At 44.6% G+C, this 22372-nt stretch overlaps 1 protein-coding gene across 2 annotated transcripts in view; it reads left to right on the forward strand.

The window, feature by feature from the left end:
• LOC117658294 (uncharacterized) overlaps window positions 1-22372 on the forward strand; it is a 42700-nt gene that overhangs the window by 19299 nt on the left and 1029 nt on the right. The window contains exons 2-4 of one of the 2 annotated variants that reach the window (XM_087894342.1): window positions 12548-12680; window positions 13962-17002; window positions 22244-22298. In XM_087894342.1, the coding sequence (XP_087750468.1) occupies window positions 12584-12680; window positions 13962-17002; window positions 22244-22298 (3193 nt within the window). In that variant the 5' untranslated portion in view covers window positions 12548-12583. Of the gene's footprint in view, window positions 1-10627; window positions 12681-13961; window positions 17003-22243; window positions 22299-22372 lie in introns of those variants that run through there. The other variant, XM_060682043.2, reaches the window with a different exon arrangement.

A 22372-nucleotide genomic window follows, 5' to 3' on the forward strand; every position in this document is an offset into this window, starting at 1 on the left:
GAGGAAGAACCTGTACATTATTAAACATGGAAACAGACGTTAATTGATGTTCAAAATGTGGTCCGTCCTGGAACGGGCAATAAGGCATTGGAATGGAAGCACACAGCACAGTGTTTTCCATCAGGCATTCTGGCGGTTGTTCCTCCCCAATGGGAGGGATTAAAACCTCATGTTGTGAGGATGCAAAGCTCATCCTGGTTTGATTACAAAAGCTCAAGGGTCCTCTCTGGTGCACATCTCTAGGAATTTTCGGATGCCCTCCCAAATTCCTATCTTCAGTTGAGGCAGCCTCCGGAACAGTCCTGGATGTTGATGTCATCACGGATGGATATATCCCACTTGTGGCGTGCGCTGAATTGGTTGCAGACATCAGGGGTAAATTGGTACATGCAGCTACTATTTGTTGAGCCGATGGCGCCTGCAAACCTTCGCCTAAAATGGTTGCCAAAGTTTCTATCCCATTTGCAACCTTATGCTCAACATGAGAGTCTCTTAAATTTTTAGCAGAAGTCATTGACGTCATCAAAGGAGCTAGGATTTTTATGGCCTAATCTATAATGGCTTCAACAGCAGGTGGCGCAATATCAACTTGGCCATGCTGGTTTAACAAAGAAGCAGGAACATTTGAATCAGGCAGTCTGTTATCCCCCATTCTCCACTTATGGTCTGAGGTAGGGGTTTTAGGAAAAGATTTAAAGTCTCTTACCGAACCGGTGTTTTCTAGGACTTCGATCTTCTTTCCTTTCACGGCTGGATTCTTTAACAATTCACTAGAATCAGCAGTCGGGTTCTAACTTGTTATGGGCAAACCTAAAAACTGAAGGATTGCCTTCCTAAATTCATCATCCACCTCTAAATTTGTTTTCAAGACCTGAAGTGGCGTTCTTCCAGTCTCTACTTCTTTAGGTGATGATGGTTTACTCACTATCTTAGGCACTTCAGAAGTTAAGGCCTCTGCTCCAAAACCTACAGCTCCACTATTCTCTAAGTCAATTAGAGTTTGGGGTTCTTCAGCCAAAACATTTTTGGCCTGAGCCCCAGACAGTCCAGTTTGTGACTTCATACTTTTTGCTGCTGCTGCTGCCCTAGTCAACATCTGTTCAACTGCAGACATTCCAGTCTAGCGCATTACCACATGAGTGAAGGTTCGCTCAACCATCCTCTGCTACCAACTGTTAGGGAATGGGGTTGAGGGGTCCCCCGGACCTGGAACCAGCTCATGAGCAAACGCACTAGGACTGAAATAAATCTGACAGAGGAGTCTTGTGTAAAAATATAATTTACTTTAAAATGTTTTAAAAGCACTATGTCTTTAAGAAAGCACATTAAAAACATAGTCTTATCTTGGTTATGTGAAGCAAGGCTATCTCCCTAGATTCCTCTCCACAATACCGAAACAGTTCACAAGAGAATAAAGCTAATATGAAGATAAGCAGCTTCGGTGTCGATACATCATCGAGGTAGTAGAAGGGCGGCAGCACAAACTTCACAGCTAAAAGTCACCTGAAGTAAAAACAGTTCAAACAGCAAACGTAGCTTGAAGTTTGTGGGAGGAAGAATGTCCAACAACAGCAGTTCCGATGATAGCTTGCGTGCTTCAAAACAGCAAAAGGCAAGCATCTGTAGGAGTATCTCTGCAACAGCGTCTGGAGTCCTTATCTGTGCTTCTCCCATCTGCGACATTGCACTGAGCTCTGCATGCAGCTTCCAGCAAGAGCTCTTGCATCTAGGCCTAAAACAGCGTTTAGGCCCAAGTAGCAAGCAAAAAGGTCCTTGCTTATATGGGGAGTTTAGTTTAGTTTAGTTTAGTTTAGTTTAGTTTAGTTTATTTGATTTGTATACCGCCCTACTCCCGAAGGACTCAGGGCGGTGAACAGCCAAGCAATAAAATACACAAATACACAAAATTTAAAACCAAATAAAATCAAATTAAATCATTTTGGCCCAGACAGATTAAAATACCCCAATAATTTAAAAACAGATTAAAATTTACATATTAAAAGAGGGAGGAGATGAGGCCAAGCCTGCTTGATGAAATAAAAAGGTCTTCACAGCGCGGCAGAAGGTGCGCAGATCCGGGATCCTCCGTATCTCTGGGGGGAGCTCATTCCAGACGGTAGGTGCCCCCACAGAGAAGGCTCTCCCACTAGGGGCCGCCAGCCGACACTGTTTGGCTGACGGCACCCTGAGGAGTCCCTCTCTATGAGAGCGTACTGGCCGGTGGGAGGCTATTGGTGGTAGTAGGCGGTCCCGTAGATAACCAGGTCCTAAGCCATGGAGCGCTTTAAACGTGGTAACCAAAACCTTGAAGCGCACACAGAAGACCACCGGGAGCCAGTGCAGCTCGCGCAGGAGAGGTGTCACATGGGAGCGCCATGACGCTCCCCTTACCACCCGCGCGGCCGTACTCTGCGCCAGTTGGAGCCTCCGGGTGCTCCTCAAGGGGAGCCCCATGTAGAGAGCATTACAATAGTCCAGGCGGGAGGTGACGAGGGCATGAGTGACCGTGCGTAACGAGTCCCAATCCAGAAAGGGATGCAACTGGCGAATCAGACGAACCTGATAAAAAATCCTCCCGGTCACGGCCGTCAGGTGCTCTTCTAAAGACAGCCGTGAATCCAGGAAGATGCCCAAGTTGTGAGCCCTCTCCGTGGGGGCCAATGATTCGCCCCCAATAGTCAGTGATGGCATCAACTGACTATATCGGGACGACGGAAACCACAGCCACTTGGTCTTGGATGGGTTGAGCCTGAGCCTGTTCCTCCCCATCCAGATCCGTACGGCCTCCAGACACCGGGACATCACTTCAAGGGCATCGTTGGGGTGATCCGGGGTGGAGATGTACAGCTGGGTGTCGTCAGCATACTGATGGTACTCCACCCCGAAACCACGGATGATCTCGCCCAGCGGCTTCACATAAATGTTGAACAGGAGAGGCGAGAGGACCGACCCCTGCGGCACCCCACATATGAGGGGCCTCGGGGTCGACCTCTGTCCCCCTGTCAACACAGACTGTGACCGGTCAGAGAGAAACACAGTGCCTCCCACCCCTAACTCTTCTAACCGCTGCAGCATGATATCATGGTCGATGGTATCAAAAGCCGCTGAGAGATCTAACAGGACCAGGACAGAGGAGCACCCCCTGTCCCAAGCCCTCCAGAGATCATCAACCAATGCGACCAATGCCGTTTCTGTGCTGTACCCGGGCCTGAAGCCCAACTGGAACGGATCCAGATACGTCGTTTCATCCAGGTTCTGGGGGAGCTGTTGCGCGACCACACTCTCAACAACCTTCAACACAAAATGAAGGTTGGAGACCGGACGATAATTTACCAACATTGCCGGAGGAAGGGAAGGCTTCTTGAGGAGAGGCCTCACCACCGCCTCTTTCAAGGCGACAGGAAAGACACCCTCACCCAAAGAAGCATTTATAATCCCCTGGAACCAGCCTCGTGTCACCTCCCGAGAAGCCAGCACTAACCAGGAGGGACACGGGTCCAATAAACAAGTGGTCGCGTTCAGTCTACCCAGAATACTGTCCACGTCCTCAGGGGTCACAGGATCAAACTCATCCCAGATAACATTCTCAAGACCTGCCCCAGTCCCTCCCCCTGAGACTACCCAGTCAGAGTCCAGATCTTAACCTGCAATTAACTAGGGCGGGGAAGGCTTGCAGGTAATTGCAAACAGGAGATGGCTTGATTGAAACCATACTGTTTGTATGGTTTCATACAACCATACTGGTTGTATGATCAAGTAGCCACAGCAATCCTGAAAACACTCGTGACAAACAAACATATGCTAACTGTCTATAAACACTTTTTCCACCCTTTCACACTTTAACTCCCTTTTTACATAACTAAATGATAACGCATCTCCATTGAAGTACCCTTATGCATATTGATAGCAAAAAATTCTTTCATTTGTTTTTTTCATTCTTTCACATTTTCCTCATATCTAAACAAATTTTCATTTAACCTCCAAGATCTTCTATCTCCCTTTTCCTGATCCAATTCCATCCATACAGGACTATGATCAGTTAAAGTTCTTGGGCATATCTTAATCTTCTTTACCCTAGAAAAGAAATCATTGGTAATTAGTATAAAGTCAATCCTGGAAAAAGATTGATGTCTATCAGAAAAAAAAAAGTAAAATCCTTCTCTTCAGCATTTCGCTCTCGCCAAATATCTCTCAGTTCCAGATCATCCATCATCTCAAAAAAAGATTTAGGCAGTCTAGCACGATTTTGACTACCTTGGAAAAATCCTTTTTTATCTCTTTGTGCATCCAATACTCCATTCCAATCTCCCATTAAGATACACGATTTATAATCCCATTGTATTATTTTACTATGTAAAAGTTTATAAAATTTTTCTTGCTGTTGATTTGGTGCATATATTCCAATTAAAAGTATTTTCTTCCCTTCTATTAAAAGTTCAGTTATAATGTATCTTCCTTGATTATCTGCTTCAATTAATTTAGCCGTTAAGTCCTTCTTTAAGTATTTAACTATTCCATTTTTCTTATCTGGAGCAGATGCTACAAAATGTGTTCCCAGTCTAGAGTTAATCAGATATTTTTGATCTGTTGCTCTGATATGTGTTTCTTGCAAACAAGTTACATAATTTTTATGTTGTTTCAAATATTGAAATATTTTCTTTCTCTTTTGCGGTGAATTTAAACCATTAACATTCCAAGTTAAGAACTTGGTTGCCATTTTTTGCGACTTGAAGCTTTTGAAGCACCTCATGCAGACCCAGATGCACCTGCCTCTTTGGCTTCGCTCCTCCCACTGCTTCCATTTTAATAGATTCTTGATCTTTGGTTTTAAGTTGCTGTCTCTGTTGTTCTTCTTTTCATCTAGTTGCTGCACGTGTCATTCTTTGACCTTTTGGTTCTTCTATTGATACCAAAGGCTGTTCAATATCCAAAGCTTGCTGTATTTCTTCTTCATTCAACACAACCACTCCTTCAACTTGTGCCTGTTTCCCTTCCATTTGTATCTGATTTGTCCCTTCTTCCTTTCTGTTTTTAACTTCCGGAGATGGTGGAGATCCAGCTTTTAACACATTATTATAAAAGTCTCTTGCCTTCTAAATTGTATTAAGTCTGTATCTTGTTCCTAAGTAATTCACCACTATTCCAGCCGGTATATCCCATCTGAACTGATGCTGTCGTTTTTTTAATTCATCTGCCAAGAAGGCAAACTCTTTCCTCTTTCTTAAAATTTTTGGAGGAATTTCTTTCAATATTAAGACCTCTTGGCCTTCCACTTGGAATCTATTATTATAGAAAGCTTGTATAATTTCATTTCGAATCGTCCTCTTTGAGAAATAAATCACAATATCTCTTGGCAATTGCCTCTGTCTAGTAATCCAGGAATTAACCCGAAATATTTTATCAAATTCCATTATAAGCTCTTCATATCGCCATCCCATTATAGATGCAAAGGCCTTTGCAAATACCTCTCTCAGATTTTCTTGCTGGTTCTCTTTCATTCCTCTTACCCTCAGGGCAAATTCCATATTGTAACATTACAATCTCCTCATCAATCTTTTCCATCCTATTTTGAACATCATTCATTTTATCTTCCAAATTTAAATTACTTTGGTTAACTTCTTCCACATGTTCATCCAATTTCTCATTATGTTTTGCCAGGCCCTGAAATGCCATTACAATATCTTCTCTTATTTCCTTATTTTTAATTTTAATAATTTCTCTAATTTCACCCATCTCAACTGACATTACTTCCATCCCTTCCGTTATTTGCTCCATTTTATTATTCATTTTATCGATTTTATTGCTCATTTGTTCTTCTATTTCTCTGGTTTGAAGTTTTAAAGCCTCCTGTAAGTCCTTTAGTGTCAATGTTTGTGGTGATGATGTGAGTGACGAGGTGGGTGGCATCAGGGTCTGCAATATTGATTGTTGTACTGGTGATCCCCCTGCGCTTCTAGAAACTACAGTTTTTACTGGTTTAAATGCCATTCTTCAAATTAATAATTTTCACTTTCAGCCACTAGAGGTCTTACTAAGTCAGGTTATTCTTGACTCCTTTTACAGAAAGCACTTCCTTATTTTAAAAAAAAAGAATGTTAGAAAAAGTCGATACTGTAAGTTTGAGTTTAATTCTTTTCCTTTTGAATCTTTCTTTTAATTCTTTTATCCAGTCTCCAAATATTTTTAAAAGGTCTTAGACAGCACTAGCAACCACTTTTACTATCCATTTTCACTTTCACACTTCCTTTTAAGATTTACTCAGACGCCATTTTTCCTCCCCTCTTGAAATAGTCTTTGAAGAAGGAAAGTTAATATTCCAGAGTTAAAGTCCAATACTTGCAGTTTTAATTACTCCCGTCTCCACTCTGCCTGCTTTCTGTTTCTTTCCATGTCAATCATTGTTTGCTGGGATGGTTGCAGTGTTTTTTCCTGATTTAAAGCAGAAGAGTCCCCAGATCCGGAGTTGATTCAGGCTCCCAGGGACCTCTCACCCTTCGAGCCCCAGATTCTTTCCCCTGGGGCTCTAGGGGAGCTCTACCTCCATCCAAATACTCACTTCCCCCTCTTCGCCCGAGAGGAAAGTTTTCCAAACCATGAGACAGCTGATTGTCACTGTTTCACGGTTTTGACGAGATCATCAGGGCTGGCGATCAAGCCTGACTGTCTTCAGACTTCCGGTGGCACTGCGAGCTCCGAGAGATGCTTCTCTCTGAAGCGCCAGCCCCGCGATCTGTAAAGCCGTCAGAAACAGCGAAAATCAGCTGTCTGACGGCTGAAAAGTTTCCTCCCGGGAAAAGGGAGGAAGAAGAGCAGGCAGACTTGGGTTGAGCCCCCCGAAAAAGTCCTAGAAATCTCAATTCTGGGGCTGGATGGGTGAGGGCTCCCCGGATAGTCTGCCTGAGGCTCCAGATCTGAGGTGCGTCTGCCTTTAAGGCAGAAGAAGAAGCCGCGACCACATCTGCTAATTAACAGGACTTTTATATTTTAACAAAGCAAAGCAGGCAGAGCAAGCCCAAGAGGAACAAGAATTGCAAGTATCTATCTTTAACTCCATTTATTTAATACCTTCTTCTGAAACGAAGGGAAGAAAGGGAAAAGATGGCGCCTGAAGTATAAGTAGGTGTGACAAGAAACGAAAGTAGTGAAAGTGAAAAGTAACAAGCAACCCTTGCATGGCTAGTTTTTGTTACAAATTGTTTTAAATTGTGGCAGTTAACTTCATTAAGAAGAAGTATTTAAAATTAAAACTATTTGGATTTAACAGAGCATTGGAAGGAGTTACTTTCCTGGCTGTGGGACTTTAAATATGGCTTTGAAGCAAATTAAAACTTTTACCACTAAAAGTGCTGGGGTATCACCGATTGGATCCCCAGCCCATACATCTAAACTGCAATCTTTACCTGCCTCTTCAGAGCCACAAATGGTAACCACAGACTTTTTACAGCAAGCTTTAAAAACACAAGCCTCAGAAATTCTTTCTGCTCTTCAAGATAAAATTACAGGAGTTTCAAATGAAGTGGCAGAAGTTAGAGAACTTATTGAGAAATGGAATAATAAAATTAGAGAGGATATAGTTTTGGCATTTCAGGGCCTGGCAGGCCATGTATAACGGATAGATGAGAGAGTGGAACAGTTGGAGAATTTTAAATCTGATGTGGAAAAAAGGCTGGCTGATGCCCAGGCAGTCTCTGAAAAAGCAGAGATGGAAGTCTCAATTTTGCAATTTAAATCGATGGAACTGGCCCTAAGGATTAGAGGATTGAAAGAGAATATGAAGGAGGCTCTTAGACAGATTTTTGTTGAAGCCTTTGCAGCTTTGCTGGAAATAAAGGAGGAAGATGTGGAATGGCAAATAGAAAGAATTTATCGTGTTAATTCCTGGATTGCTAGACAGAGAAATTTGCCAAGAGATATTGTTGTTTATTTTACAACAAGAAGAGCAAGAAATGAGATTTTGCAAGCCTCTTTTAAACAAAAGTTTCGGGTTGAAGGTCAGGAAGTCCTGATTTTGAAAGAAATACCTCCTAAGATGCTGAGAGTGAGAAAAGATTGTGCTTTTTTGGTTCAAGAATTGAGAAATCAGCAGATACAGTACAGATGGGAGGTTCCAGCCGGATTGGTGTTTAATTATTCGGGACAGAGATATTGGTTGAACTCAGTTGATAAAGCGAGACATTTCTACAATAATGTGTTGAAGGCTGGAACTGTACCATCTCCAGAAAGTAAAAGGAAAAAAGAAGAAGCTGAGAAAATGAAAGAAAAGGAGAAAGAAGATACATTGGCATTGACACAGGCACAAGGGACTTCCATATCAATTCAAGGTGACTTAATACAACTTTTGAGCTCAGTGCAAGTTATGGAAGAAGTGGGAAAGTCACAAGACCTTCAAGAACAAATACAGACCCGGGCAGTAACCAGACGTAAAGAAGAAGAAATTAAAGCTCAGCAAATTCAACAATTCTCTCAAGAAATATCAAAGACGGAAGCTGTGGGAGGAGCCAGGCCGAAAAGGAATATCCAGGATGATGTTCAACTGATGCTCCAAAAGCTTCAAGGGTCAAAGGATGGCAACTAGTTTTTTGACATGGAACGTAAATGGTTTAAATTCTCCTCAGAAGAGAAAGAAAATATTTCATTATTTGAAACAGTTTAAGAATGAGATAATCTGCTTACAAGAGGCACATATAAGGGCACAAGATCAAAAATATTTGATAAATGCTAGACTAGGAACACATTATATTTCTTCACACATTATATTTCTTCGGCTCCGGGGGAAAAAATGGAATAGTTATATACTGCAAAAAGGATTTAGTGACAAAATTAGTTGAATCAGATGACCAAGAAAGATATATTGTGATTGAACTTTTAAAAGCTGGAGAAAAAATACTTTTAATTGGAATATATGCCCCAAACCAGCAGCAGCAACAGGAAGGATTTTATAAGACTTTACATTCCAAGATATTACAATGGGATTATAAAACATGTATTTTGATGGGAGATTGGAATGGAGTTTTGGATCCTAAAAAAGATAAGAAAGGATTGTTGCAAAAATCTCAAACCCGAGCTAAATTACCAAAGGCCTTTTTTGAAATTATGGAGGATATGGAATTAAGAGACATATGGCAGGAACGGAATGTGACGGATCAAGATTTTACTTTTTTTTCTCATAGACATCAATCACTTTCAAGGATTGATTTTATACTAATTACCAGTGATCTTTTTTACAGGGTGAAGAAAACGAAGATATGCCCAAGAGTTTTATCTGATCATAGTCCAGTTTGGATGGAGTTGGATTATAGAAGGGGAGAGAGGAGATCATGGAGACTAAATGAAAATTTGCTTAGATATGAGGAAAATGTGAAAGAATGTCAGAAATGTATGAAAGATTTTTTTGCGTTAAATATGCACAAGGGTACTTCTATGGAAATGGTATGGGATGCTAGTAAAGCATATATGAGGGGAGTTTTGATATATCTGAATACTAAATTTAGACGTAAAAGGGGGGAAAAAAGGCAGGATTTGGAAATTGAAATAAAGCATAAAGAGCAAGCCTTGATGATAAACCCAGGGGATAAGAAGATACAAGAGACAATTAATTTATTGCGTGGGCAATTTAATATGCTTATGGCTGATCAGGTTGCAACTAATTTGAGATATGCTAAACATAATACTTTTTGTAATGCTAATAAACCAGGAAGGTGGTTAGCATACTTATTGAGGAAAAAACAAAAAGCACGGATTATAGAGAAAGTAGTGTATAAAGGTAAAGAGGTTTATCAACAGGATTTGATTAAGAAAGCATTTGTAGATTTTTATAAGAACTTGTATGCTAGTGATAATATTCAAAACATAGATGTTGATAGATATTTGCAAAATGAGAATATTCCTGTGCTTACAGAGGAACAAAGACAGGCTTTAAACCGACCAATAACTACTGAAGAGATTGTTTTTGCAATTAAACAATTGAAACTTGGTAAAGCCCCTGGGACGGATGGACTGACAGCAGTTTATTATAAGAAATTACAATTAGAAATAGTGGATCCCCTAAGGGATCTATTTATTAAGATACAGAATGGGGGGGGCGTACCTCCATCATGGAGATCAGCTTTTATTTCATTGATCCCCAAGGAAGATCAGGACCATACACAGCCAAAAACTTATAGACCTATATCACTTTTAAATACGGATTATAAGATTTTTGCAAAAATATTAGCAAATAGATTAATGGTAGTTATGCAACAAATGATTCATAATGATCAAACGGGATTTATAAATGGAATATATATGAAAAATAATGTAAGACAAATAGTTAACATATTAGAATACTTGGAGAAAAACCACCAGGTCCCTGCAGCGCTGATATTTTTGGATGCAGAGAAAGCGTTTGATCGTCTGAACTGGCAATTTTTATTGAAAACAATAGAAAAGATGCAATTTGGTGAATATTTCATAAAATCTGTTCAGGCAATATACCAGAAACAAACAGCACAAATAATTATTAATGGTACATTAACAGATATTTTTAATATAGAAAAGGGGACACGACAAGGGTGTTCTCTGTCCCCATTATTGTTTATATTATCATTGGAATAGCAGTGGTAAAGATGAATGTTTTACCTAAATTTTTATTTCTTTTTCAAATGATACCAATACTTAAAAAAGATGCAAATTTGAAGGAATGGCAAAAGGGATTAAGTAATTTTGTTTGGGCAGGGAAGAAACCATGAATAAAGCAAAAAATAATGCAGGATATACGTGAAAGAGGAGGTCTTAAAATGCCTAACTTAAGGTTATATTATGAAGCAGCTGTCTTGTCAGTAATTAGTGACTGGATAAACATGACAAAAGAAAGAATATTGAACATTGAAGGGTATGATTTACTATATGGTTGGCCTGCTTATTTGGTATATGGAAAAAAAGTAGATAGAGCATTTAAAGGTCATATAATAAGGAATTCTTTATTGAGAGTCTGGAAAAAATATCAATATAAATTAAATGAAAAAATACCACTTTGGACGATACCCAGACACTCGATAGAGAATATAAGTATAGAACAAAGACAAGATGTAATTGACTACAAAAATCTTCTTGATATGGAAGGTGGTGTATTACAATTGAAGACTTTGAATGAATTAAAAGAGAAAAGAATAGTACGAACATGGTTTCAATATAGGCAGCTGCAAGTAAGATGGAGTGAAGATCAAAAGATTGGTATTTTATCAACGGATGAAAATTTGATAAAACAAATTAGGGATCAAACTTCAAAACATATAACAAGGTTATATAACGCTTTGATAGAAATAGATTCAGAAACGGAATTGGTTAAAGAATGTATGATAAAGTGGGCACAAAATATTCAAGAACCTATAATGATGGAAACATGGGAGAAAATATGGGTTAGGAATGTGAAATTTACACAAGTCCAAAATTTGAGAGAAAATTTTTATAAAATGTTTTATAGGTGGCATTTAGATCCGAAAAAATTAGCTTGTATGTATCCTAATCTGAGATCTAAATGTTGGAGATGTGATTGTGAGGATGCCACATACTATCATATATGGTGGACATGTAGAAAAATTAAGGCATTTTGGATTAAAATATAGTGGATTATGCAAAATATTTTTAAGAAGAGAATAAAATTCACTCCGCAGTTATTTTTGTTAGGAATAATTACAGATTGTACTGTGATAGAAATTAATTTGATGTTAAATTTAATAACAGCAGCCAGATTGTTGGTGGCGCAATATTGGAAGAAGAAAGATTTACCAACTGTACAGGAATGGACATTAAAAGTGAACAACTTAGCTGAAATGGCAAAAGTTTCAGCATACCTGAAGGACCAATCAAATGAAAGATATATTTTGGAATGGCGAAGATGGATAGATTATATTCAAAATAAATATCGGACTAAAATTTTTTATTTAGCATATGAATAATGGAGAGGTTTAAGAGAGAGGTTATGTTTAATTTATCAAGAGAGGAGTTAAAATGCAAAAGAGGAAGGAGACTATTAGGTAGTTAATATATGTTAGATTATGTTTGTTAAGAGTAGGTTAAAATGTGTTCGTTAAATTTTATACCTTGTGTTTGCTCTGGGAAGTCGGGGGAGGGGGACGGAAGGGGAGGAGGGAGGGGGGAGGAGGGATGGGGGGGGAAATGTAAAATGGTTTTTCTTTTTAAAACTTTTCAATAAAAAAAAAAAAAGCCTGACCATCTTCAACGCCTGCCTTGCCACCCGGAAGTCTGTGTTCCTGATTTTTGTATGCTGACTTCTGCTGTATGGTATTTTATATATAAAGAGGTTTTTCTTATGTGGATGAATCCTGCAGAATTATTTACTTGTGTGCTGGTTGGATGTGCTGCAAACTCTGACAAACTTCAAGTTCACGTCAGAGTTTTCCGACTCCATTTGGACACAGACTGCGGAATTCCCTGACAAACCGAACCGAATCAGTGCATGGAGGGTGGCTGGTGCCCACATCCTGCATCCCCTCAGAGAGTCATCGGTCAGTTCTGGTGTCCTCCAGAAGTTTCTCCTCTCTTACAGGCAACCAGAAGCACCAGCGACACGCAGGAGCTGAATATGGCCCTGGCCGAGGACGCCATTGAGACCCCAGCCCTGGGCCGCCCCTTCCAGCTGGGGATGCTGTACAACTGCTGCAAGGATACCCTCATCCCAGGTAGGAGCTGGAAGAGAAGGAGGCGGATGGGCATCCCCTGAAGAAAACGCTGGAAGGAAGAAGGCTGGAGCTGCCATCAATGCACAGGCTCAGCCCAACTTTAGAGTGGGACTCTTGGGCCCATGGCCTGCTAATGCTGTGTTTCCATGAAAATAAGACCCACTCTTATTTTCTTTTGGGTCCTAAAATAAGCACTAGGACTTATTTTTGGGGGGGGGGGGTTGTCTTAATTTTTTTTGAGTGCCACTGCGATGAGGCAGGGGTGGAAGCACCCGGCATTCACACTGGCTCACCTTAGGGGCGCATGGTTGAACGCCCCGACAATTGCCTCATGGCGGCAGCACCTGCAGTCATGTGCAGCAGGAGCCCATGTGGCCACTGTCTATGATGAAAATCAGAGTTTCTCCAGGGAATGGTAAATCTGCCAGGAGACCAAGAGGTGCATAGCAATTCCCATTCCCCTCTACTCAGTCAAAAGCCTTTGGAGGTTGTGGTATTTTGTAAAACATGTCAATAACTTTCACTGCAAGAAGCCAGCAGCCGCTGCCTCTTTTTTTCATTGTAGCTGGACTCCAGCTGAACTGAAAAAAAGAGGCAGCATCTGCAGGCATCTCGCAACAAGGGGGGAAACATGTGGGGTGGGGGGGAGCCCAGTGGCGATGGCTCAGCATGGCTTGCCTTCCTCAGAAGCCAGCTGCAGGAGGAAGGTAAGATCACAGCTGTGGGATGAAGAAAGAGGCGGTCATGGGTGAGGAAGTGGGGAGATTAAGGCCCAGGGCCTCTGAAGGAGGGGAAATAGGGTGATGTGTCACACTTAATGGTGAGTGGGTGGTGAGTGGGCGGAGACTCTGGGGGAAGGTTGGAGCAAGGGAATGGCGCATCCCTGGGCTCTTGGCCCCAACCCAAGGTGAATGGTGAGTGGGCAACATGCATTGCTTACGTTTGGTGAGCTGAGCAGAGCAGGGGAGGTGAGTGGCAAGGTGATTAGCTAGTGATTAGCAACATATATGGGGGTGGGCGGGACAAGCAGCTGGAAGGGGTGAGTGGCGACATGGCAACCGGGTGGGCGTGGGCAGGGACAGGCAGAGGTGGTACTTACCGGATCGGTGAACCAGGTCAAACTGCCGCTACCAGTTCACCTGAACTGGTCCAAATCGGTGGAATACCACCTCTGAAATGATGTCTCCCTTGTCCCACCTCTCTGAAGTTCTTCTGTCCACCTGCAGGTGTTTTGGAAGATGGTGTTAAATTCATCTACCTGTTTTCTTCTGTTCCGTGCAGGGGTCACCCTTTGGGATTACAGCTCTCTTCAGAAGGACCTGACCAACAAGCCTCAGCCCAAAACTGAATCTGAAATCATTGCATCCGACACCATTGATGATAAGAGCTCCGCCCTGGACATCTCAGCCTCCCTCAAGGCCAGTTTCCTCGGAGGGTCGGCCAAGTATCTTCGTGACATCAAGAAGTCCAAGCAACAGGCCAGAGTCACCGTTCAATACAAAACCACCACCAGGTATGAACAGCTGACAATGAGCCACCTGGGAATCCAGAATATCTCTCACAAAGCCGTCTTTGAGCATGGCACAGCCACCCATGTGGTCACCGCCATCCTCTACGGAGCCCAAGCCTTCTTTGTCTTTGACCGAGAAGTTTCTTCAAAGGAGATGGTAAAAAATACAGAAGGAAGACTCCAGGCTACACTCACGAAGGAAATATCTATAGGAGGAGAAGCAGGGGCCAAACTGACTGAGGAGGAGAAAGAGAATGCGCTGAAGTTCAGGTGCAAATTCCATGGAGACTTTTCTTTGGAGAAAAATCCAGTGACTTTCCAAGATGCCATGAAAGTTTATGAAACTCTACCAAAAATGTTAGGGGAACATGAGGAGAAGGCTGTGCCTATGAGGGTCTGGCTCTACCCCCTGACCAAGTTGGACACCACAGCAGCTAAGATGGTCCGTGAGATCAGCCTAGCATTGATCTTTGATGCTGAAAATATCTTTGAGGAACTCAATGAAATCCAGATGCAAAGCAACGATCTAGCCAAGAATCCCATTGTTGAGACCTTCCCTGCGATCCAGAGGAAGATGCAGCAGTTCAAGGATCTCTGCAAGCAACACAGGCAGACTTTCCAGAAAGAGCTGGCCAGAATGTTGCCTTCCATCCGGGGAGGAGGGCAAGAGGAAGAGACCCTGGTGAACCTCTTGATATCTGTCAACCAGTCACCCTTCAACAGCCAAAGACTCCGTGAATTTCTGGACAGCAAAAAAAGAGAAATTAACTTTGTCAAATCTTATCTGACTATTCTAAATAATATAGAAGTTATCTCAACTCAGAACAAGCTGGAAGAAATAGTTCTGGACCCGCAGAATGTACATGTGGTCTCCTTTACATTAACTTCTTTACGTGAAGAGGAGCCATTTCTGTTGATCTTACAGAAGTGGCTTCAGGAGCAATTCTTGCAAGAATCAAGTAAGTCCACAAGATCCAGTCCTGAGGTGAAGAAAGCAAAGGCTTGGTTTGAAGACGAGAAGAGGACCCGCAATGCTCGCCAAGCTGCCAAATCCATCAAAGACTTTTTCAGTATCAACCAATCCAATGAGAAGGTCCGCTTTCTTGTGGCCTCAAAACCAGATCTCGACACCCCAGGAGCCTCAATATACCTTTATGAAGATGGATATCAGGTCAGCAAGAACTTTGAGTTGCCCTCAAAACCACTCCAATTCCTGAGCAGTGAACTGAGACACGACAGCATTCAACTGAAGTTTCAGCCAGATGAACATGGAAAGGCTTCCATCTCCAACTATCTGGTAGAGTACAAGGTTGCAGGAGAAGAAAACTGGAAGACCGTGAGGACAGAAGATGCTGGGGAGATGTTCCTGCTGAAAGATCTGCCTCCAAACACAGAGTACCAGTTCCAGTACTCTGCTTGTTGCAAGCCAGGCCTTAGTAAATCCAGTGACCTGAGCCCATCCATAAAGACCCTTCCCACCAGCCCTCCTGAGAAATTAAGAATGGTCACTGCAGCATCTTCTGTCATCTCTGTGGCCTGGATGAGTCCCAGCATCGTTGCCTCAGGAGTTGTGGTAAAGGAGTACAAGGCGGCGTACAGAACGGTGGAGGCTGGAGTTGGGAAGGACCAATGGATTGGAAAAAGGACTGGGAGAAAAACAGAATTTTATCCCATTGAAGGATTGAAATCCCAGACGGTGTATAAAATACGAGTGTCAGCTGTGTGTGATAATGGAGCTCTGGGTGTTCCCAGTGAGGAGGTGGAGGTCTCCACATCACTGGAGAAAGAAGATGGACGAAATGTGTCCCACCAGGTCCTTCAGGAAAGCTTCCTGGTGGAGGACAAACAGCCATTAGTCTTCGCCCTTCCTCTGGAGAAAGTCTCCTCAGACGCCTCCACCTCCTGTCTCGTGTATCAGTTTGGAAAGGTGAACCTAGAAGTGCCCAATAAAATGATCCTGGTGACGGGGGCAACAGGATGTGGGAAAACCACTCTGATCAACGGGATGATCAATTATATTCTGGGTGTCCAGTGGGAAGATAATTTCAGATTCAAACTCATTCATGAAATCACCCAAAGAAGTAAAGCTGGAAGCAGGACGTCTGAAGTGACAGCCTACGTGGTGCGCCATCAGAAATATTTCCGAATTCCCTATTCTCTCACAATCATTGACACGCCAGGATTTGGCGATGCAGAGCAAGACAAACTGGTTGAGAAACAGCTCCTGGAGTTTTTCTCCACCCCAGGGGGCATTGACCACGTGGATACCATCTGCTTGGTGGCCCAGGCCTTCCTTACCCGTTCAACTCATGCCCAGAAACGCTTCAGATTCAACCATTCAGCCGTCTTTGCTCCCCAAGAATACGGAGGAAACCCTAATGCTGCTGCTGAAATATTCTGGAAAATGAATACTGAGAGCATGAAGAATTTCTTTGACTCTTTAAAGATGGTGGAGACCAGAAGTTTAACCTTGACCATGGACATCCTCAAGAAATGTCAGGAGCTGGAAGCTGCTCTTAGAAGTTCTCCTTCTCTTAAGGTTCAGCCTGTCAAACCAAATAGTTTCCTGATCACTATTAATCCAATGGCCGAAGCGATGGCTTCAATCTCTGGGTACCAAGTGGCATATCGGGCTGCAGGAGAGGAGAACTGGAAAAGTCTCCATGTAGAAGGTTCTAAGAATGAATTCACCCTAGAAAATGTGCACCTCAGTACTCAGTACCAATTCCGATGTGCTGCTGTGACACATCTTGAGGTCAGCCGATGGAGTGAGGAGACCACTTGCATCTATCCTGCAGAGAAGACTGAAAAGGTAATTCTCTTCTGGGTGAATGTGAGGAGGAGAGCAGAGAGAATTCCCTGGCATCTCCTACAGTGTTTGGAACCTCTGGTACTGCTTCCCACATTCCGACTCTAAAAGAGAGATTCTTAGAATCCCTGCTTTGTCCTTGCTTTGTTTCTCTTGCTTCTGTTTTGGATTAATTCCCAGCCATTGTTTCTTGCTCTGCCCTTTGGTCAGTGGTGAAATCTGAACCAGTTTGCTACCAGTTCACTGGCTGCGCATGTGCAGTGCGAGCCAAAAGAGGGCTTGGGAAGGTAAGTAGAAGTGAGGGGAGTGGTCACCTGTGGTGCGTGATTTAGTTTTGCTAGAAAGCAGGATTTCCTGCTTTCTAGCAAAGCTAAACCCTGCTGCACAGCTGATCGTTGGAAATAGTTGTTCGGAGGAAACGGTAGCTTTTTAAACTACCGGTTCAACCGATCCGGTAGCTTTTTTTTACTACCGGTTTGCCCAAACTATCAGTTCGCTTGAACCGGAGGAAACAGGTAGCATTTCATCCCTGCCTCTGGTGCTCTGGAGAATAATTTGACCCGATTTGATTTGATGATGGGATTCAAAAATTTATGGCTGCAGTTGGGGTGTGTAGTGTAATTGGGGACCCTCATGCTCTGGCTTGTGTGAAGGGGTGCCTGGAAGTTCATTCTGGGAGCTGGAGACATATGAGATGTTGGCCAAGGTTTGCTCTCCAAGCTTGTTTCAATTTCATTTCTGAACATTTCATTACCAGGCTAGGTAACGTCATCAGCAGGATTTTCTTGTCCTATTTTTCTTAGCTTATCAATGTCTTGTGGGTCAGTAGGTCAGTAGGTCGTGTGATTGGTTGTTCGTTTGGAGCTATATTTAAATTCTGAGCAGCTGATTGGTTCGCTTGTTGATTGGTCGTTCGAATAGTCTGGTTTCTTATGTATTCATATCCTGGATCTAGATCCATATGCTTGTGAATTGCTCCTTTGGTAGAATACCAACCTTCAATGAATTTACGTGTGTGGCGGGTGCTGGCATCAGAGTTGCTTGAATTCAGCAACATTGCTGGAGGGATGGGCCCTTGAGGTCTTGAACAGAGACTGTCAGGCTTGTCCCGACTGGAGCATTTAGCAAAGAAAGACCCTCGATTCCATAGTTGAATTGAAGGGGTTGGTTTTACTAAAGTCAAGTGGTTACATCACAAGCAAAACTGGATCTGAATATTTCTGCACAAAGCCTGCATTTTGCTACATCTCCCACGCCCTCATCCCTGACCAGTCCACTGTCCAATGGTGTTTGAGTTAGATGTTTTGAGAACGGCTTTGAGGTTTGGTGCCTCTTGGATGTAGTTTTGCATCCAAGTTTTGCATCCAAACACCGTCCGTGATTAGCTGGACTGTTCTGGATTGACACCACTGGTTCCTGACACCCTGTCATTCCCCCCTCCTATCACCCCAACCTCTCCGCTCCCTACATTTCATGGCAAGATGCCAGCAAAGCTGCATATGTTGGAGATGGCAGACCTGAGAGGAGTGCCAAAGGGCAGGGAAGTATCCCAGGAGGCAGCATCAGGTGGGGGCAGGCATGCATGGGTGCAATCAGCATTCCCAGCGGACGTTGCTTGCCCAGGATGGCAGGGCTTGGAGCAAAGAGCCTCCACCATGGAGCTTCCCCTCAACCCCCGGGAAGGATTCCTACTAGCAAAGAGACAGGTGGGAGGAGGAACTTGGAGGACGAGGGGAGCACTTGGTGTCATTCCGGAATTGCAGCGGGGCAGCTAAAGGCCCAGAGAACAGGATCTCTCCAGCATCGCATTGGCTGCGGGGAACTGCCAGCCATTTGAGTCATCAATGCCTACTGTTTTAATTTTAATGCATTTTAATGCAGGCTGTTCCATCAGTACGATGAGTGGGAGAGGCAGATATGGTGGTGGCAGGGGGCCGTATCATATTTCGGGAGCGCGCACCCGCTGTCTTAGAGCGGTGGTGCGCTCGGGCTCCCAAGGCCTTTCTCGTTCCCCAGGGTGTGCAGACTCTCAGGCCCAGGCCTTCGACTGATGTTATGAAATGCCAGATCCGTGGTAAATAAAGCCCCCCTCATTTGTGATCTTGTTCAGGAGGGGGGTGCCGATCTGGTGGGGGTTACGGAGACCTGGTTGGGCCAAGAGGGGGGTTCCCCTTGTTGAGATGTGTCCACCAGGCTTCCACACATTCTATCAACCTAGAGCTCAGGGCAGGGGCGGAGGGGTGGCGATCATTATAAAGGAAGATCTGTGTCCGAGGGACGCCACTGTTCCTCAGATAGCCGGGTGTGAATCCCTCCTTGTGAAGTGGGGCCGGGGGGTGCAGATGGGTCTGCTGACTGCGTACTTGGCTCCCTGCTATGTAGCGGCAGCCCTGCCTGAGCTGCTCAATGAGATTGCCAGGGTGGCGGTTGATACCCCCAGGCTTATGGTCATGGGGAATTTCAACCTGCCATCTGTCGGTGAAAACTCAGAGGCAGCTCGGGAGTTCATGGCTTCCATGATGGCCATGGACCTGACCCAATTAGTTCAAGACCCCAAATACATGGGGGAACACACCCTGGATCTGATTTTTATCTCTGGTCAGTGGCTGAATGATTTAGGAATAAGGGATTTAGTTATCAAGCCCTTGTCATGGTCAGATCATTCGCTCCTTCGACTCGACTTCCGATCCGCTACCCTCCATCGCAGGGAGATGGAACCGACCAGGTGGTTCTGTCCCAGGCACCTGATGGATCCGGATAGGTTCCTGATGGAGCTTGGGCCATTCCCTCTGGCCCACGACTCGACTGAAGACCTGGTGGGTGCCTGGGATAGGGCTGCCGCTGGGGCTTTGGACCGAGTCGTGCCTTTGCGGCCTCTGACCCGGTGCCGATCTCAATGGGCTGCTTGGTTCTCTGAGGAGCTGAGGGAGCTGAAGCGCTGGAAAAGATGCCTAGAGAGTGGTTGGCGGGCCAGCCATTCCGAATCTGACCGAACACTGGTGAGGTCTCATATTAAGACCTACTTAGTGGCGATGAGAGTGGCGAAGTCGAATTACTTTTCCGCTCTCATCGTGTCTGCAGATAACTGCCCAGCTGCTCTGTTTAGGGTGACCCACTCCCTATTTCATCTGGGAGTGCGGGTAGACCCTTTGCAGGGTAGGGCTGAGGACTGTGCAATATCTGCATGACAAAATCACTCATGTCAGGGACGGTTTGGACTCTGACTGGGTAGCTTCGGAGGGGGGGAGATGGAGGCGGGTCTTGGGACTGTTATCTGGGAGGAATTTGACCCTGTGGCTCCCGAGGATGTGGATAGGATTCTGGGTAGGCTTAGCGCAGCCACATGTTTATTGGACCCGTGTCCCTCCTGGTTGGTGCTGGCCTCCCGGGAGGTTACGCAAGGCTGGCTCCAGGGGATTATTAATGCTTCTCTGAGAGAGGGCTTCTTCCCCTCCGCCCTGAAAGAGGCGGTGGTGCGGCCCCTCCTCAAGAAGCCTTCCCTGGATCCGACTGTATTAGCAAATTATCGTCCAGTTTCCAACCTTCATTTTGTGGCGAAGGTTGTTGAGAGTGTGGTGGTGCGACAGCTTCCCTGGTACCTGGATGAAACTGTCTATCTAGACTCGCACCAGTCAGGCTTCAGGCCTGAGCATAGCACGGAAACGGCATTGGTCGCATTGGTTGATGATCTCTGGAGGGCTCGGGACAGGCGTTGTTCCTCTGTCCTAGTCCTATTGGACCTTTCAGCGGCTTTTGATACCGTCGACCATGGTATCATGCTGTGATGGCTGGAGGGGTTAGAGGTGGGGGGCACCGTTTTGTGGTGGTTCTCCTCCTTCCTCTCTGACCGTTCACAGTTTGTGTTGACAGGGAGGCAGAGGTCGACCTCGAGGCAGCTCCTATGTGGGGTGCCACAAGGGTCAGTCCTTTCGCCCCTTCTGTTCAACATTTATGTGAAGCCACTGTGAGAGAACATCCATGGGTTCGGGGTAAAGTTCCATCAGTATGCTGATGATACTCAGCTGTACATCTCTACCTCGGGCCACCCCAATAATGCCCTTGACGTGATGTCCTGGTGCCTGGAGGCCGTGCAGATCTGGATGGGGAGAAACAGACTCAGACTCAACCCCTCCAAGACTGAGTGGCTGTGGTTTCCGGCACCCCGTTATAGTTAGCTGACTTCATCGCTGGCTATTGGGGGTGAGATTTTGCCCCCTACAGAGAGGGCTCGCAACTTGGGTGTCCTCCTGGATGTATGTCTGTCCTTGGAAGATCATGTGATGGCTGTAGCCAGGGTGGCTTTTCATCAGGTCTGCCTGATACACCAATTGCGCCCCTTTCTGGATTGGGATGCCTTACGCACAGTCACGCATGCCCTCGTCTTTTCCTGCCTGGACTACTGTAACGCTCTCTACATGGGACTCCCCTTGAGGAGCACCCGGAGGCTCCAACTGGTCCATAATACAGCCGCACGGGTGATTGTGGGAGTGACAAGACGCTCCCACGTAACACCTCTCCTGTGCAAGCTGCACTGGCTGCCGGTGGTCTTCCGGGTGCGATTCAAGGTGTTGGTGACCACCTTTAGAGTGTTCCATGGCTTAGGACCTGGGTATCTACGAGACCACCTTCTGCCGCCGATAGCCTCCCACCCACCAGTACGCTCCCACAGGGAGGGCCTCCTACGGGTGCCGTCGGCCAAACAATGTTGACTGGTGACACCCAGGGGGAGAGCCTTCTCTGTGGGGGCGCCTGCCCTTTGGAACGAATTGCCCCCTGAGATACAGAAGATCCCTTCCGCCGTGCCCTCAAAACGCTATTATTTCAACAAGATGGCTTGGCCTAAATAGATTTTAAATGAGATTTTTAATGGGTTTTACTGATTAGTTTTAATGCTGGGGCCAAGCTGTTTAATAGATTTTAATTGTCTTTTAACTTTTGTATATTGTTTTTTATTGCTGGCTGTGCACCGCCCTGAGTCCCTCGGGAGAAGGGCAGTATAAAAATCAAATAAACCTAAACCTAAACTGTTCCTGAAAGCCCCAAAGTGCAGATTCCGAAAGTTTGAAGGGTTGCATAAAAAGAGGGGAAGGGATCCGATGACTGCCTCAAGGGCAGTGAGGAGGGGGCGACCCTCTTTTAAGGCCCTTCAGGTCCTGCCTGTTCGTTCTGGGAGAGGACACTTCCTGGCCACTTCTGAGCAAGGCAGCTTCTCCTTTGGCTGATTCTGTTTCTCTTTTCATGCAGAAACCGCCAGATCTGTCCTGGGCGACTCCTCTGGGTAGGACTGAAAACTTCGGAGGTAAAGCCATGAGCCCTGGGGGCTGGCAGGTGGGGGTGGGGTGGGAAAAATGATGGAGGGACAGATGATGATCT

This window comes from Pantherophis guttatus, chromosome 4, assembly GCF_059756535.1.
Source record: "Pantherophis guttatus breed Tessera chromosome 4, ASM5975653v1, whole genome shotgun sequence".
In the NCBI taxonomy this organism is placed as follows: Eukaryota; Metazoa; Chordata; class Lepidosauria; order Squamata; family Colubridae; genus Pantherophis; species Pantherophis guttatus.